Source organism: Dermacentor andersoni, chromosome 9 (genome assembly GCF_023375885.2).
Source record: "Dermacentor andersoni chromosome 9, qqDerAnde1_hic_scaffold, whole genome shotgun sequence".
Lineage (NCBI taxonomy): Eukaryota > Metazoa > Arthropoda > Arachnida > Ixodida > Ixodidae > Dermacentor > Dermacentor andersoni.
Genome location: NC_092822.1, coordinates 17,311,490 through 17,329,387, shown reverse-complemented (window position 1 = coordinate 17,329,387; position 17,898 = coordinate 17,311,490). Strand labels below are relative to the sequence as shown.

General features: G+C 46.3%; 1 protein-coding gene across 3 annotated transcripts; it reads left to right on the top strand.

Moving 5' to 3' along the window:
- Nucleotides 1–1,175: 1,175 nt before the first annotated feature.
- Nucleotides 1,176–17,892, top strand: LOC129383772 (uncharacterized). 3 transcript variants are annotated; one of them, XM_072284440.1, is made up of 4 exons: nucleotides 1,176–2,443; nucleotides 10,162–10,323; nucleotides 14,559–14,648; nucleotides 15,775–17,892. In XM_072284440.1, exons 1-4 carry the CDS (start codon nucleotides 2,356–2,358, stop codon nucleotides 15,807–15,809), a joined length of 375 nt encoding a protein of 124 aa, XP_072140541.1. In that variant the 5' UTR covers nucleotides 1,176–2,355; the 3' UTR covers nucleotides 15,810–17,892. The 3 variants fall into 3 exon arrangements, with proteins under 3 accessions (XP_072140541.1, XP_072140540.1, XP_072140539.1); XM_072284439.1 differs by having other exon boundaries at nucleotides 1,177–2,443; nucleotides 14,559–14,708; XM_072284438.1 differs by having other exon boundaries at nucleotides 1,178–2,443; nucleotides 14,559–14,750.
- Nucleotides 17,893–17,898: the final 6 nt, after the last annotated feature.

Sequence of the window (17,898 nt, the reverse complement as noted above, 5' to 3'; positions counted from 1 at the left end):
TGAAAGTGGTGAGTTGATGTTAAATGCTACCTTGCGTGCACCACTGCTGTTTGCGCGGTACACAGAACACACACGGGGACGTGTCTGCTTGAGGCGTGGTTGTGCGCCATACTCCATAACCTCTGAGAGGGTTGGGCATGTCATTGCCTCACATGGCACATCGCATCGGGGCACAAGTATTAAACTTTAATTAAATTGTGGGGCTGTACGTGCCAAAACTACAATCGGATTATGAGGCACGTCGCAGTGGCGGACTCCGGATTAACTTTGACACCGTGGTGTTCTCCAACGTGTCCATAAATCTAAGTGCACGAGCGCTTTTTATTTCGCCCCTGTCCAAATGCGGCTGCCGCGGTCGGAATCAAACCCGTGACCTCGAGCAATGCCACGACCAGAAGCGTTGATTTGACGTGTGACCGCTTTAAATTAAAATCAAATTACGGGTGCCAAAACCACTTTCTGGTTATGAGACACGCCGTAGTGGAGGACTCCGGAAATTTCGACCACCTGGGGTTCTTTAACGTGCACCTAAATCTAAGTACGCGGGTGTTTTCGCATTTCGCCCCCATCGAAATGCGGCCGCCGTGGCCGGGATTCGATCCCGCGACCTCGTGCTCAGCAGCCCAACACCATAGCCACTGAGCAACCACGGCGGGTGTGCGACCGCTTCCGTGTCGCATAGACCCTACGGTGCGCTTTAATGCGGATCTGCTCCTGCACGTCCTGCATAAGTTACACGTTTGGCAAATTTGCGTGGTGTGTACTTTTTCAGATATAGGAGAAACGTACCGTACCGTACGTTAAACTTTATACCGTTTGCCCGCAACCGCAGTCGTGTCTCTAGCAGTAGCGTTTCCTTGCCTCCTCATGCCACCTTTTCCCGATCTCTCGCCTTGCCGCCTCCCCACCCTCCTATATGGGAACTGCGAGCAGAGGGGCAAGGCTGTCACTCGTACTTGCACATTAGTAGAAAGGTAAGCGCTGTAACGCTTTTGCGGGGTCAAGGAGAAAAGTCTAAGGAAGAGGCAAATAAAGCCTCGCTTTAAAATTCTTTTTTTTTTCAATTCAATTGTCTTTATTTACCAGAAAATATCCTGGCTGGACTCCTGGGCTAAAAGCTGCAAGAAAACAGCTTGACGGGGTCCAGGAGACCATACATACAACACACTGGCGTGTCGCCCCCTGTCCTCGAGATGACGGACACGGATGTCGTCAAATCGGCCCATTTGTCCGTGCCTTGGCACTGAAATAATTTTGTAGAACCTCTATTTGCCCTAGTTGGATCACACTGGGTTGGAAAGCTGCGCGACTGTATCGGAGATGGGGTGACACAAAAAACGCGGGAGGAGCGCTGTTTTGGAACCTTGCTCACAAGTGTCGAGTGCGTTCCGTACCCGAAACAACGAAAACATTATAACCAGGGTCCTTCGACAGCATAACTCTGGCCTCCGCGCCGTCTCTTCTTTCTAAATGATCGTGCTGATTCGTGGCAAAAGAAAAAAAAAAAAGATTTTCCAATTCACGCGTGTCTCTCTCGAGCACTTGTGGATCAAGAGAAACGAGAACGCCTATAGCTACAGCCAGGGTCGTTTTTATTTATTTTCTTCTTGGTCTTCGTTCGTCGCGCACTTGGAAACACACGGCAAACGCCGGAGGCTCCGCGGCTTTAGCGTAAGTTGACTCTGCCTCATAAGGCGGCGTGCCGCCGCCATTGGACTCCCGGAGGTCTTCCGATGCTTTCGTGGCCGGCAGAAAGAAACCGTGGACGTCAAACTGCGCTCGGCGGCGCGTCCCTCCCAAGTTTAGGCTCTTTTTTTTTTTTTTTCTACAGGGGCATAACGCACAACAGCCCGATGTAAAGGGATGCGAACGGCCCCACGAGGTCATCGGCGTGCACAAAGGGTATCGGCGGCGATGACTCTCGCTTGCCCAGTATCGCAAATCGGAGACCTTGAGACAACCGGCGCGACTCACCTTCCAGACAAAGGGGAAGCGATAGGGGGAGAGTTGAGGGGGAGTGTGTGTGTGGTCATGGGGAAGAGGGGAGGGGGAGTTGAGTACAGTGGGACTTTGAGGAAGGGGGCGGTTCTTGTAGGCGTTCCACGCGGCGGACTGCTCTTTGCCTGGGGAGAAACAGCGTTCTAAAAGGAGCCCGCTTATCTCCTCTTAGTTTAGATTGGCAGCCATACCGCAGCTGGTGACCGAGCTGCGAACAGATCGTTTGATGCGCGTTCCGATCCCCTCGAACGTATACGCGGCCGTAGAACCTCCATCTCGCTGGGGCAACGTCATTCTGACTCTCGGAGTCGAACAACAAACGCCGTCTCTCCGACCGTTGCGAGCCTTTGACCTGTGATGGAGCAGCAGCAACGACATAATCCGTACGGACCTCTGCAAGATGAAGTTACCCGGCTCCTGCACACACCGAGACTGCGTTGCAAAGGTTAGTGGCCGAGTCATCATTGCTTTTAATAAACAATTATATTGGAGTTTATTGGCATTGTGGGTGTTGCGTGTCAAAACCACGATATGATTATAAGTCCTGCCGTAGTTGAGAACTCCGGATTAATTTTGACCACCGCAAGGGCACGAGCGTTTTTGCATTTCGCCTTCATCAAAATGCGGTCGGGGTCGAACCCGCGTCCTCAAGCTCAGCAGCGCAACGCCATAGCTGTTAAGCTACCGCGGCGTGTGATTCATTACTCTGCTGCCCCTCTTGTTTTTTCGCTTTTAGCGGAGCCGTGGCGTGGACGTCAGCGCTTGCCCTTTCTTCTGATTCGCCTTTGCGTTTTGGTTGTGCCGCACTGTTTGTAATAACGAAGGCTTAGAGTTTGGGACGGAGTATATTATGATGCAGTACATGTTAATATATAATTGTATGTGTAGTCATGTACAATAGTACTGCTTCGCTCAGTAAATTGTGCACTCTTAGACAAAATTACACCCTTTGGGTCGTATCTTGCCACACAACAATGATCGTCATCTGTCTTGTGCGCATTTCCTTTGTTTAACGCTGCGAGCCCGGTACATCCAAGCCATGAACGGCGTGCGCGTTATCAGCATAATAGAGCATTCTCGACAGTAAAGTAGCGAGCGCAGCGTTTTCAAGAAAGGAAATGCAAGCAAGACAGATGACGATTATCGTTGCGTGGCGGATATACACCCCAAAGGGTGTACATTTGTTGTGTGTACGCTCTTAAGCAAAATTACACCCTTTTGCCACACAATAGTCATCTGTCATGTCCGAATTTCCTTTCTTTAACGTGGCGAGCCCGGTACTTCCCAGTAACGAACGGCATGCGTTATCAGCATGACTTAGCATTCCCGACAGGAAAGTAGCGCGCGCGGCCGTTTCAAGAAAGGAAACCCAAGCAAGGCAGATGACGATTATCGTTCTGTGGCAGATTTGGGGTGTATATCTGCCGCGCGGCGCGGGCGATGACGGTGCAAACTGCACTACGCGCACCGCTGTTCGCGCCGACAGCACGTATGGTTTCCGCGATGTGTGCGACAAGACTCGCCGTAAACTGCAATACTTTAGCTTCATCATTATTTTTCATTTTCTCCCTTTCATATGCAAGAGCCAGAACAGAAGCGAAATTGTCTCACCATATAGGGGGATCGCGCAGTGCGGCCAAACCGGATGTGCGCGCCTGTCAATCGTGATGACTGGACGGCGCGCACTATATCTTCACTTATGCTTGGGCCACGCGCTCCGCTGTTCACAAGTTTCATTTGACGCTGATACTACCTTTGTCTAAGAGTGTAGTTGTAAAGATGCGCTTGTCCGTGTCTGACCTGGTCGTCCCCGTCGTCATTTCGCGCTTCAATTTTACGCATTGTTGTAATCGAAAGCGCCGTGCAAGATGTTCCGATTCAGTCCGCACACTGTCCTGCGCGATGCAGGACAGTGTGCGAACTGCAATTTTGTCAGTAAGTTAGGGTGGAGAGGCATTATTTTGGCGGCAGGCTCCCAATCGAACAACGTCTACCGCGTACCAAACCTTCGCAAATTTCTGTTCTATGTTGTTCCAAAGCAACATAAATTTGGAGCAAGTGCGGTAAAATTGCTCGACACCATGATTCTGGATATTTCGTCGTTAGCTAGCCACACGATACGCGCACAAGTGGGCGCTTCATTTCGCTCACAATGCAGCTAGATAGCCTTCGCGGAAACGCTTCGGTTTGAGAAAAGCTGATTCTTAACCTATGCAAAAGAGGTAATCTGGATCGAGAAATCTGATCACGACCGGCCGGGCTCGAGTGAAAGTGCCCCGTAGGTATACCCGTGTAATATACCGAGCACTTGCCTGTTACGGCAACGTTGGGCATCTAATTTCTCGTCACTTCGGTCCACAAACACCTAGTCACGTGCTTATTCTTATGGCGTTTGTTGCTTCGCCGTTCAAGTTGCAGACCGAAGCTCAACGCAGGCGACCACCAGCGTCTTTGCGCCACACGGAACGAGCGGTGAATTCCGTCGTCTCGGCACGATTCCGATGCCGCAACAACCTATTTCCAAAATTCACAACCAAACATCCGCACCGGAAGTTTACATGCGGGCCGTAATATGTTGGCGAACAAGCGGCCACTTTCGTCGCGTATAAGCTCAAAATTCAAGCACTGGCATTCCTGAAGCGTCCGCGGCCCCAGCAAGGCCTTGCAGTCACGTAGATATCCGTGGGTGGCGCGCCTCAAAGCCCAGACCACACGTATACGCTTGCCGACGCGTAAAACCGCCAGAATCCTGAACTTCCATGTCTCGCTACGTGGTTTGAAAACACACGTGTTCTCTGCAGTACGACGCTTGATACAGGTACGCGCCGCGCCGCTCCTGTCTGTGATCGTGGAACACTCCCATTCCATTTTTCCTAATATGGATGGACTAAGGAATGTTTCTCAACAAAAACTCTCGTCCACAAACTTCATCTATCCCTCTTTAGTACGGTTGTCTCCCCCCCCCCCCCCCCCCGCCCTCGTTCTCCGTGTGGGCAGGAGCGTGAGCAAAAAGAAAACAAAAATTCCCTAGCATTCCTCTAAGAACTTTCTGTCCTCATTGTCCCAGCTCAGACTTGGCCAGGCAGAGGGAATGTATTGTTGTCATTCAACGCCCTTACCTACCGTGGTAAACCCCCAAGATAGATATCTTAATTTCCAATCCAACCATCCGGCAAACCACAAGGCGTCTGTTGTAAATTCTTTATTCAAACGAGCCGAAACTCATTCCTCATCGGAATCGGACCAGACAACAAAAAAGAAGCAAAATGCGGTACCTTCAGCCGTTGACTTCTCCAACCCCAGAAGCGAGTGTCTATCCCGTACGTCAGAGGTACCAGCGAAGCGCTCAGTCGAATATTTAAAAAAGGCCTCAAAGTGGCGCACAAACCAATAAACATTTTCAATATCCTCCTCCCTAAACCAAAAGATCGTCCACCTAAAGAAAAAGCTCAAGGCCTCGTCTACAAAATCAGTTGTGCCGACTGTCCGGCGTCGTACATCGGGGAAACCAAAAATCTAAAAGAAAGGATCAGACAACACGGGAACGACGTCAGAACATTCAACCGTATTCGCAGCGCCGTCGCTGAACACTCTGAAGACGCCGACCACAAAATTGCTTTCCAGGAAACTGAAATCCTTCAAACAGAGACGAACTGGCGAAAGAGACTACTACTGGAGTCATGGCACATTCAGAATACGGGGAATAACATAAACCGCGTGAAGGGCAACCTACCCTCGGTGTATGTCCATGGCCTTGGCAACATGACGAAAAGAAGAAAAGGACGCACAGCCAGGTAGAATACCGCTTATTTCACCAACACAAAAACGTCGGCGCGACCCTGTAACCTCCCTCCCCCCCCCCCCCCCCCCCCGCCCCCGCCTCCCATCAAGGGCACCCTCGCGAGCACTCTCCCCAGCACCGGTCATCCCAGCACCACGGAAGCCGTCAACAACGCCCCCACCCCCTTTTTCCTTTTGTTTCCCGCCACCTTTCCGTCTGTAAAGTGTCTCCTCACCTCCCGTGCTCCCCCTTCCTTTCTTTACAAAAAACGCTTTAAAAGCGGCACACCGCCACCCCCCGAAGAACAACCCCCTGAAGGAGGAGCCGAATGGGCTCGGAAACGTCGGGCTAATAAAATTCAGTTATTTGATTGGAGTCAGTCTCAAGTCCTAATCAATTTCCCAACCGGACAGGCAATTCTGTCGAAATGTTTAGCTTCATAGACGGGTGTGCAGCGTTCGGCGATGGCAAATGCGGTGCTGTTGAAAATGTGGGAAGCTATACTGTGTTCTACCAAGTCCGTGGTCTAGAATATTTTGACCGGAAAATTTTATTTCTCCCTCTAGATGCCGCTCCCTCCAATAAGGAACAGACTTTCCGGGAAGTCTTTCATAGTTAATCCGCATACCTCAGCTGACCAGCGAGAGGGGACTGTATTGATGCCGAATCCTCCTATAGAGATGAATCTTCATGGTCAGATAGCTCACTATCCTAGACGTCTTCCCTCGTAATTTATCACAAAGTACTGGAGTGTTCAGGGTTCAGCGGTGGTAAAGGCGTAGCTGTTGAATCGTAACAGTCGTTTCTTCTACTACAGTATCTGGTGGAGAGTAACTTATACTTGAAAATACTTTTTGGCACATACGCAGCAACAATTATGTAAGTGTTCAACTTAAGAGGAAGCTTTAGCGTCGGGCCCAACTCCAACGCGGCCTATTCAAATACATGTAAAGCAAAAAAAAAAAAGAGACGTCTTTCAGAGATAACCCCTGGACCGACTTTACTTAAAGTTGTTGCATTTGAGAGAGAAAGTTCAATTCTAGTGACTGTTGGAAGCGGAATTTTGATTAAGGTCCTGAATTTTGTTACATGAATTTTCACTAATTTGAAAGTTTGAAAAAAGTAGAAGCACGAAGTTTGCAAATTCATAGCTCTGCATCAAGAACAGATATCGTGGTTCTGTAAGCGGCATCCATTAGATCACTGAAAGCGGACAAATTAGATTTCTCATTTTGCATCTTACGTGAATTTGTTACGTTGCTTACAAGGGTTTTGCAAAAGGTGTATTTCCATATTAGTTAATTTTCCGAGATTGATGAGTAACATATCAATTTTGTCTGCTTTAGGTGCTTCAGATGCACTATTAGATGCAATTCACAGAATTGTATTATCATTTTTCGTTGGTGAGTTAGTTACAAACTTGATAGTTTCGTTTTTGAATTGCCAAACTTAAAAAAAAAAAAATTGACAACCAAAACCAAAATTCGAAACCAACAGTCACTAGATTTAAGTTTTTCTTTTAAATGCAACAAACCTCGTCAAATTTGGTGCAGTGGTTGCCGAGAAAAACAAATTCTCCTTTTACATGTATTTAGATAGGAGCACCCGATCTAAAGCTTCCTAATAACTCTGGACATTTCGCCTTCCGTACAGGGTACATGTCGCGTGTGCAAGTCAGCTGTTGGGCACGTTGTGCCATATTCTGCAAATGTACGGGCCATTGTGGATAGCCAAGTTCCAGCGATTAACTTTTGTTCGCAGATCAATGTGTATGCTCCCAGGTGCGTACGTCGATATCTGGCATGTACGGTCGATGACCCCGTCGCCAGAGCGGCGGCCGACCAGAGGTCATCGAGGCTCCCTGGTCCGTGCGGCAGTCGCGAGGAGCGTATACTGCTTACAGCAGAGGACAGACTTAATTGTACGAAAATGTGGTGAGGTTGCAGAAGCTCCCTTGCTCTCAAAATAAAAGTTCCGTCAGTCAAGATGTAGCGTGTAAAAGGCTGCAACTGTGCACTTGTGGTGCGGAAACAATGACATAAGCGAATAGTGCCTATGTCGTTTACCGCTGATACGGTCTCTGTCGTCGCCGCGAATTAGCATGCCACGCGCTAATCCGCGAGGTGTCATTCGCTTTTTTTTATTTCTATATATATATATTATACACTGGAGTTGTTTACGTCCCCAAACCACGATATGGTGCACGCCATAGTTGGGGACTTCGGATTAGTTTTGATCACCTGGGGTTCCCTAACATAATCGAAATGCGGCCGCAGCGGCAGGAATTTGATAACGCGTCCTCGGGATTTGCAGCGCAGCGACAAAGCCACCACGACGGGTATAATAAATTTCAGAGCTGTAATTAAAAAAAAGCTAGAAAATAAAATTGGATACAGTGTTTTACAAAACGGTGATATGTTTACATGCGACCTTATTTAGGCACCGCGGTTTTAGAGGGTGCCTGGGGCTTTTTAAGAACACTCACTAAAAGAATTACACCCGTTGGGGCTTATCTTAACTCACAACAGTACACACTCTTAAAACGGTTGCACCTTTTAGGGTGTATATTTGTCCTACAATAATCATCTGCCCGGCTTGCGTTTCCCTTCTTGAAAACTCGGAGCTCGCTACTTTCCTGTCGAGAATGCTGCGTCACACTGATAACGCGCATGCCGTTCGTGACTGGGAAGTATCGGGCTCGCGGCGTTAAGGAAAGGAAACGCGGGCAAGACAGATGACGATTATTGTTGCGGGACAAGATAAGCACCAAAGGGTGTAAATTTTCTACACTCTAAAAACAGTTGCACCCTTTGGGGTGTATATTTGCCACGGAACAATAATCGTCATCTGTCTTGCTTGCGTTTCCTTTCTTGAAAACGCTGCGCTCGTTAATTTCCTGTCGGGAATGCTTTGTCATGCTGATAACGCGCATGCCGTTCTTTACTTGCTTGCGTTTCCTTTCTTGAAAACGCTGCGCTCGTTAATTTCCTGTCGGGAATGCTGTCATGCTGATAACGCGCATGCCGTTCTTTGACATAGCATTCCCGACAGGAAATTAACGAGCGCAGCGTTTTCAAGAAAGGAAACGCAAGCAAGACAGATGACGATTATCGTTCCAAGGCAAATATACACCCCAAAGGGTGCAACCGTTTTTAGAGTGTGTGTGTAAGAAAAGTTTACACCCTTTGAGTCGTATCTTGCCACACAACAATACACGTCATCTGTCTTGTCCGCATTTTCTTTCTTTGCGAGCCCGATTCTTCCCAGTAACGAACGGCATGCACGTTATCATCATGACATAGCACTGCCGACAGTAAAGTAGCGGGCGCGGCGTTTTCAAGAAAGGAAACGCAAGTAAGGCAGATGACGATTATCGTTGTGTGGCAGATATCGAATAATCGTCGTCTGTCTTGCCCGTGTTTCCTTTAACGCTGCGAGCCATGTACTTCCCAGTCACGAACGGCTTGCGCGTTATCAGTGACTGTGACACAGCATTCTCGACAGGAAAGTAACGAGCGCCGAGTTTTCAATAAAGGAAACGCAAGCAAGGCAGATGACGATTACGTTATGGGACAAATACATACCCCAAAGGGTGCAACCGTTTTAAGAGTGAACGTTGCACGTAATAAAAAAAAAAAGGGGGGGGGGGGCAGAAAATAAAACGGCGTGACTCAGAACTGCATGCACGATTAAGATGTCATCTGCCGAACTGCTCTTATATTTTATCGTCGTAGTACTGGACCCGCCGCACATGCGTGAGGAAGTTAAAATATATATATATTCACTTGTAGGTCGAGAACGGACGTACGGGAAAAAAGAAACTGCTTTATTTCCTACGTTTCAGCCGGACCGCCGTAGGAAATAAAACATCGTTTTTTATTTTTTTTCATGCGTGCGTCATCAACCTCCAAGTGCCTGTTCAACTACCGGACCCCGGCAGATTCTCACTTTATATATATAATCATCATATATGGTCTGTGGACGACGAAGCCTCGGAGATAGCAGAGGCAGGGCGTGTGCACTACCGAAGTGAACAGCGGAGAGTGCGGGTCGATCTAATCGCCATCTGTAGTGCGAGGGAGCATTCGTACGCAAGCCGGGCCCTTGTGACATGTGCGCGTACAAAAGCTCTCTAGTGCGATCGGGAGCTGCTGGACGCTAGCGCGATATCATTAAAGATGCGGGAGGCCGTACGGCTTTGCTGCTTATAAATAGCTCGTACTTGCCTAAAGATTGTATTTATTTCCGCCGACAGCTATTCGATTGTAGTATTCCGCGATCACGGTGGCTTGCGCGCTTTTAGTTGCAATCTCAAGCGGTCATCGAAAACGCGCGTACATGCGGATTTGCCGCCGAACTGACACTCTTGAAATTATTTGCAGGATTTTTCGCCGACCTACCCCCGGAAGAGCGTGACAATTACGTCATACCGCCGCCTTCGGAGGACAACGATGTGCCAGAAGGGCGCGACTGGCGCACCGAGGGCCGGCAGATACGGGGCCGCAGCCACAGCAGTGGTGGCCGGGTGCTACATGGAGAGTCGGGTGAGCAACCACACGCGTGATGAGACACTGCTGAGGCTCACTAAAGAGAAACACTAATTAGTGGCACATTCAACTGGTCGCTATTGCGAAGCCTCAAAGGTCGTTTATTAACAACGTATATGATATGGCACATTCGACTGCATGGTTCCTACCGCGCTTCAATTCGGTTTGCAGCGATGAGGAGACCTCTGGAGATTGGAGCCGGAGCTATAGCCTACCCCGTAGCCGAGTTCCAGTGTCATATCTCGGTCGCACTCCCAGGTTGAAGGTATGAACGCCTCTGAGGGGAGTGCGGCACCCTCAGTTAACTAGACGAATGTCAACCGCGCCGCGACTGCGTTCTAAAGCGACCAGTCGAATGTACTATTAGCTTTATCATGACAACAGACATGCTCCTATAGCGTTAACAAATCCAGGATAATGCTATAGAAGTTATTTGTACTTCTTGTATTACACGGCCATTGGGGCACTTTGCAAGCGCTCTCGGAAGACCAGTGGAATGTGTTGCAAATTATCCTTATACTGATAAAGCATCGCTTGAAATGTCTACTGTTTTTAATTTCGCATTAAGGTGTTGAAATACTAGAAGTGAAAATGAGGGCCAAACTTCGATACTTTTAATCTCGCGCCGATGCCCCAATGCCAGTAGGTCAATGTGATGTCAAGGATTTTGACGTATACATTCTACTTGGGCCGTTGAAGAACAGCCAACGTTCTGTAAATCTGCTAATTACGCGTAGTCTTCGGGCTTCTTTACAATACTATGCCATCCATCTTTACTGTCAAAAATAAGCTAGCCTGAGCAGACGTAGTACGTCCTTGACGTCACAGCCAGCTGGTGCGGGAATTTTAAGGCGGCATTGGCAACCATCTTTCGTCTTCTCTGGCTTACCAAGGCCGTCTCTCTGTAAGAGTGTTTTTGTTGGGATTGTACTAAAGCAAGGTGTCCTCCACGAAGTTGGACTGCTTTGAAGACAGCTTCGGCGGTGAGAGGGGTAGATTAGGCAGGTAGGCTCTGCTGCCAGAGTTTTCTCTTTGATGCATTATAAAATGCTACTCCAAGCCATTGATGACCTAGAAGGGTACAATCGCATCGTGATCGAGATGCGAAATGACCAAGAAGCCAAGTGGACGCAACCTCGAGCTCCCATTCCCACAACATGAGTGGCCTGGATGGTGCAGACGCCTGGTGGTGCAGAGCTCAATGAAACACATAGGTAATATTACAGTAAACAAGTACGTTCCATTTCGTTGCTGTTATAAATTTTTGGCAGCAGCGAAGTAGAATACATTTGGTAACGGCATAATAGCTCTGCATTACCATACGGCTGCACCGTACAGGCCATGGAGGAAGGAAAAATACTGGTACAGGCCGTCTGCATTTACGCCCCGGCTCACCTTGTATTCCGTCTAATCTGCGTGCGTGTCGCGGAATACTGGACACGCTGAAACTTTCTGTTAAGAGTTCCTGGCGTAAATTTTCGGCAGCGGTGAACCGTCATGCGAAAAATTTGCACTAGCAGTGGAGTAGAATATATTTGGTTACTGAAATATTAGCTGTGCATTTGTCTCGAGCTCTGCGCCACAAGGTGGCTGCAGTGCTCACATTTACACCACCTCCCATCTGGCAAAATACCCTGTCCGCGTGTGTTTAGCAGAACACTGGACATGTGTACACTGGTCTGAGTGGATCAGACCGTAAACACTCTTGTAAATCTCTATAAGTGGAGGCTTGGTAAGCTATAAAAGAAGCAGAACAAAGTACACGTATAGCCTGTGCGCTGCCTTGAAGTTCCCGCACCAATTTGACGTGACATCAGAAGTTTCTGGTAGTCTACGTGAAAAGGCACCAATCTGACGTGACATCAGAAGTTTCTGGTAGTCTACGTGAAAAGGCTATATATAGACTGCATTCTAAAAGGAAATAGACTGCATTCTAAAAGGAACAAGATATTTAACCTGTGAGCCTTTCAATAACTCGTCCTGGTGTTAAGATATGCCAAGATATGCCACAGTCAAACACAAGGCAGTTTGGTATCCATGACGTCACTGTGACGTAATGGTGCTTAGATTGTGCGACTATATTTCAGAAAATGAGACCTTGGCCTAGGCTTCCATTGTTAATAATCAACCTTTTTCTGTAAAATGATTAAATGTAGGTTTCGACAGAATAGTTTAAAATTCTACAGTTTTACTAGTCAGCTGTAAATGTCCCAAGAGATTTACTAACAAAGTTGTGATATATTTTTTGTGGCAAAGTTGAAGCTGTAAATTTGATGCTACAATAATCTTTTTCCTGCATTTTGGTAATTTCTTTTTAAAGACCAATAAAATTTTGCCAACACATACTTGATTGAAGACCTTAACAGGGAAAGTGTAAAAGTGGGGTTGAAGATTAATATGCAGACGACAAAGATAATGACAAACAACAGGGCAAGGGAACAAGAGTTCAGGATCACAATGAAGGACGTTTACCTAGGTCAACTAATCACAGGGAACCCTGGCCATAAGAAGGAAATTCACAGAAGAATAAAAATGGGTTGGATCGCATATGGCAGACATTGTGAGCTCCTTACTGGAAGCTTACCGTTATCATTGAAAAGGAAGGTATACAATCAGTGCATTTTACCTGTGCTGACATATGGGGCAGAGACTTGGAGACTGACAAAGAAGCTTGAGAAGTTAAGGATCGCGCAAAGAGCGATGGAGCGAAAAATGCTAGGAATAACTTTAAGAGATCGAAAGAGAGCGGTTTGGATCAGAGCAAGCAAGTATAGACTATATTCTAATTGACATTAAGAGAAAGAAATGGCGCTGGGCAGGTTACGTATGCGCAGATTAGATGACCGTTGGACCATTAGGGTGACAGAATTGGTACCAAGAGAAGCGGAAGCGTAGTAGAGGACGGCAGAAGACTAGGCGGTGCGACAAAATTAGGAAATTTGCGGGTGCTAGTTAGAATCGGTTGGCGCAGGACAGGGGTAATTGGAGATCGCAAGGAAAGGCCTTCGTCCTAGCAGTGGACATAAAATAGGCTGATGATGATGGCTATTTTTCTTTCGTTTCCTTTTGCTTAAGAGTGGATTGGTTGATTGATGCATATATAGTTTAACATTCCAATTAAAGCAACACAGAGGCTGTGACAGATGCTGTAATAAGGCTTTCGGATTAATTTTGACCAGGCACTGTTCTTTAATGCAAGCATAAATCTGAGCATACTATTTTTGGATTTCATACCCATCTAAATGTAGCTGGTGCAGCTGGGAATCAAGCCCTCAACCGAGCTCATGCTCAGAAGTGTCGCACCATAGCACTTCAAACCTCGACAGATCCTGGGAATGGAGAAATTGCCATTCCAAGAGAGGCACTCTCTCAATTGTGGACTTGTTGGCAACGAGACCTCAGTACATATACAGTTTTGTCGTCTTATAGGCTAGCAATCATAAGAGATCACATTTTGCACGAGAGCCTGTAGAATAAGGTTTTATCTATGTATATCGTGCGAGCACAGAATATATAGGTAGAGAAGCAAGAGTGAAAACATAGTGTGAAAAACATGAGAAGAATGACATGTGATTGCAAGTGGGTGGAGATGTGCTAAATTTGTAGATACACTACTTCCTTGCCTAATAACTGGATAGATGGTCAACTGATGCACAAAGGGACACATTGGATGATGGCAAATGCCTCGATAATTTCACATGGGTGCTGGTCGGCGTGCTTTTGGTCGAGGGTGACCTTTATAAAATAAGGGATGCATTTATACAACCTGCAATGCAGAGGAAGATTGCTGCTGTATTTTTGTTTTATGTTGTTGGCATGCTACCGGAGGCAATAATTGATGCAGCGGCCCATTTGTCCTACGTAGGAGCACCCACACTTCAAGGGTATTTCGTGATGCAGCTAGTGAGGAGTTCCTGATGCTTCTTGTCGCAATCCTTTTGGGGGGATTGTCTCGTCTGACCCTTTTGCATAAGGCACTCGGCTTGCCTGGGTGATGTGCCCCTTTTCAGTGTCCCATTACTTGCACTGTTTGCTAAAGTATAGTCTTAAAATCCACATTACAATTTAGGCTGAAGGAAATAACGCTTATGTACAAAGACATGGGATCACTTTTGCAGAACCTCAGCTGACAAACGTCAATTCAGAGTACATTGGAAACGCATTTTGAGTGGTACTTTCTTTTAAGAAAATATGCAGTTTGCAACAAAATATGTATTGTTGTTGCATTTCAGGGGAGCTGCACCCAGAAGGGGCATTGGAGGCAGAAAACCCTGTCAACCTGGCCAGGGCCAGGGAGGAGCGCAAGTGTTTTGGACCCATTGGTGCGGCCAGAGATAAGTGCGGCTCACAACCGCAGCATCAACAACCATCGTTGTTGGAATGTGCGTTCTGCCGGCGACTTGGTGAAACCAGATCATTCGCACGTACGCACATATTGCGTGACCCTCTGACAAATGCTGTGGTGTGCCCAATATTGCGCGAACACCGGTGCGAGATATGCGGTGCCACAGGTGATAGCAGCCACACGCGGTCGTACTGCCCAAAGAAGCCCGAGGGCACGCATAATATGGCATTGCTCAAGAGCACACCTCGTAATAGCACGGGCAAGAGGAAGAAGTGATTTGCCACATATGTGGCAAATCACTTCTTTCTCTTACGTTTCCTCTTCCTCTTGTGTTTCTTTCGGCACGGTAACAACAGGCATGATAAAGTCAAGCATCGGCTTCAAGACACATGTACGAGTACAGGGGCTACATTACTTGAATATCTGTCTACTGTTTTATTCTGTGTAGTAGCGCTTAGGGCTAGGATGTTGATATCTCAAAGCGAATGAGTGAATTATGGCAGTCTGTAACATGAGCAAAGGTCCATGATAATCAACACTGCTGTCCTCTGAACCCCTTGTATCAGCTCGGGAATCCTTGCATTTTAACATACAGCCAATTAGCGTAAGCTGTACCAACTTATCATAAATTGATCACATGAGAACTGTTGCAAATCACAGTAAGACAAGTTTGCAGCAATAGCTGTCTGAACACCAAATAAAGTGTTCCCATTGACATTGGCACAGGGTGCATATATATATGCACCCCCATAATTCTCTAATTTGCTCTGAGATACCAACATCCTAGCCCTAAGCGCTACTCCACAAAATAAAACGGTAGACAGATATTCAAGTAATGTAGCCCCTGTAGTCAGAAATGCATCTTGAAGCCGCTGCTTGACTTTATCATGCCTGTTGTGACCATGCCGAAAGAAACACAATGAGCATCCTGGGCATGTTTATGCCAGGTGTCATTTATCTAAACGATGCCTGGCAGTCGAGCAAAAGTCAAGCGCGGGGTTCAAATAAGGATGCTTTTCTGAATACAGGGGTAACGTGCCATTGTATCTCAATCAGGTATTGCTGCTTTGACAAAAGTCTTGCTTTTCTTTTTCTTTTTGCAGGGTCTGGTATTCCTCGCGGCCAAAACCTTTTCTAAGAAAATAAACAGACGGCACAAGTGCCTGTGTAAACAAAAAAGTTTGATGCCTATGTTGCTGTTATCTAGAGTGCTTGGTTGTTAAAATCAACTCTGGAATGAATGCGTTGCAGAAATGGAGGTGACTTGTGAAATTTGAGGTATGTTGCCACCTTTCGGAACAGATTTCTTAAAATAAAAAGAAGCCATGCAAGAAAAAAGGGCAAAAGGGATTATGACCCTCCCCATTAAAAAAATATTCAAATGAAGCAATGTTTCGACATTGCCTTCATTAATTATTGGTCAACAGACCTTAATGTCTAAAGGAGTATACTGTTTTATCGAAATATACAGTGAAGTTATTGATTTTAAGTAACAAGAAATTGCACAGAAGGAAGTTAAAGTTCGGGCACTGTACAGAGACGTTCACTGGCAATTAAAAAATTGTCTGACTTGTCAACTAAACAGTCAGAAATGCAATTTTCTTTTCTTAATGGCTTGAGTGTTTCGAGTTGAACTATAAAAGCTACTTCTAATAAAAGATACAAGTATCTCAAAAGGTGGTGGCATACCTTGTGTAAATTTGCTGTAGTGCTTTGCTAGGTTGTGACATGCATTGCAGGACACCTGGTTCACACCACAGCAGCTGGCTATTAGCATCAGCCAAGGCTCCTCTAGCATACAGTCCATAGTGCAGTGTCTATAGCGCAAAATTTGCAGAATTAATCAGTGGGGTCTGTTCTTGCAAGGCTGCCAGTGTTTGAACAAGAGTGTTGGCATTCTAGGCATAACACACTTTCTTAAGACCAGCCTGATGCACATTACAAGGAGCTCGGTCATCATTGTGCCCTGATAGCGAGGCTGTTGGCAACCGTGGGTTGAATGCGAAACCATGACGCAGCACTCTGCGTAAGAGGTTCTGCACAGGTGATTCGAAAGACTTTATAACAGGAAAACTGAGCTTTGTGAACCAAATACTCGAGAGTGCAGTAAGCTTAACAAATGACCAAAGCTAAATGGTTTTTTTCGGATGTCCGGTCAGAAACATGTGACATCAGTGTTGCAAGTTAAACTTTTAGTAGAAAGCTTCAGAGTTTTGCATGAGTTCAATTTTACATCCACTTCTACCGCTACCTCAATATTTCCTTTGTCATTGAGTGTACTTTAACTGACCATTTACTGCATATTCTCGGGAATGTCACACTGGCCTATTTGCACAATTAAAATGATCTCGTACATTTTTGCGCCATCCATGTCAGTGAGTTAAGTGCTAGTCATATTTTGTTATTTCAATACCGTGATTACTCACTTGAGTGCCTTTTATTTACAACTATTTTGTGAATCTTCACAGGGTTAACTGTATCAGTATTTTTTTTTTTTAAGTCTGAAGCGTACATGTGTGAATCTGTGTTCACAGGACGACAGGTAGTTGAGAGGAAAGTTAAATTCATTGGGAAGTAAGACGGTGGTTCAGCCTATGGGACTGTGCAATTTCGCATAGATGTTGGGAGAGTCGCAATATGCGAGTGCAACACAAATGCACAAGAACGCATTTCATCATAGGCTGAAGAAAACACGCACTTTGTGTTCAGTTCCCACTGCTTTTCCAGTAAAGTATCAATCATACGCAGCAATGTAGCACACCCCTACCAATGAAAAAGGCTTGAAATTGAAATGCTTTGGCTGTTGTCAAAACCATTTGTCACCCATGTCAAGTGATGAAAATAAGTGCCAGCTAGTAAGTTATTTTTATTCATTGCAATGTTCTACTTGTTATGTGCAAGCTTTAGCATTACCATTTTAGCAGAATGCAGTGGGCGAAATTAGGACAGAAGTGCTGGATGCAATGTTGGGCTTTGCTATGTTCAAACCAGAAAACCGATCTCAATGCCACTTGCATTCTTTTAACAATTTTTTGTGTGTGGTTAGCAATGCCGATTTTTCATGAAGTGCTCAGTTGTACCATTGTTGTATTTTGTTACACTCATTCTTGATCTTGTGCCAGTTATGTCTGTAATGTATAGTGCACAGTTTTGCACACAGCCTTTATGACATTCCTACATTTTGCGAGGTCAATAAAGGCCAGAAGTGAAAACAAAACGCTTGTCCA

What these genes read in the sequence shown, in the direction of transcription:
- LOC129383772 (XM_072284438.1), top strand. Translation starts at nt 2,356, where the DNA reads ATGGAGCAGCAGCAACGACATAATCCGTACGGACCTCTGCAAGATGAA. An exon ending in ACCGAGACTGCGTTGCAAAG is followed by an intron (nt 2,444 to 10,161) that starts GTTAGTGGCCGA and finishes AATTATTTGCAG; the next exon opens with GATTTTTCGCCGACCTACCC. An exon ending in TGAAACCAGATCATTCGCAC is followed by an intron (nt 14,751 to 15,774) that starts GTACGCACATAT and finishes TTCTTTTTGCAG; the next exon opens with GGTCTGGTATTCCTCGCGGC.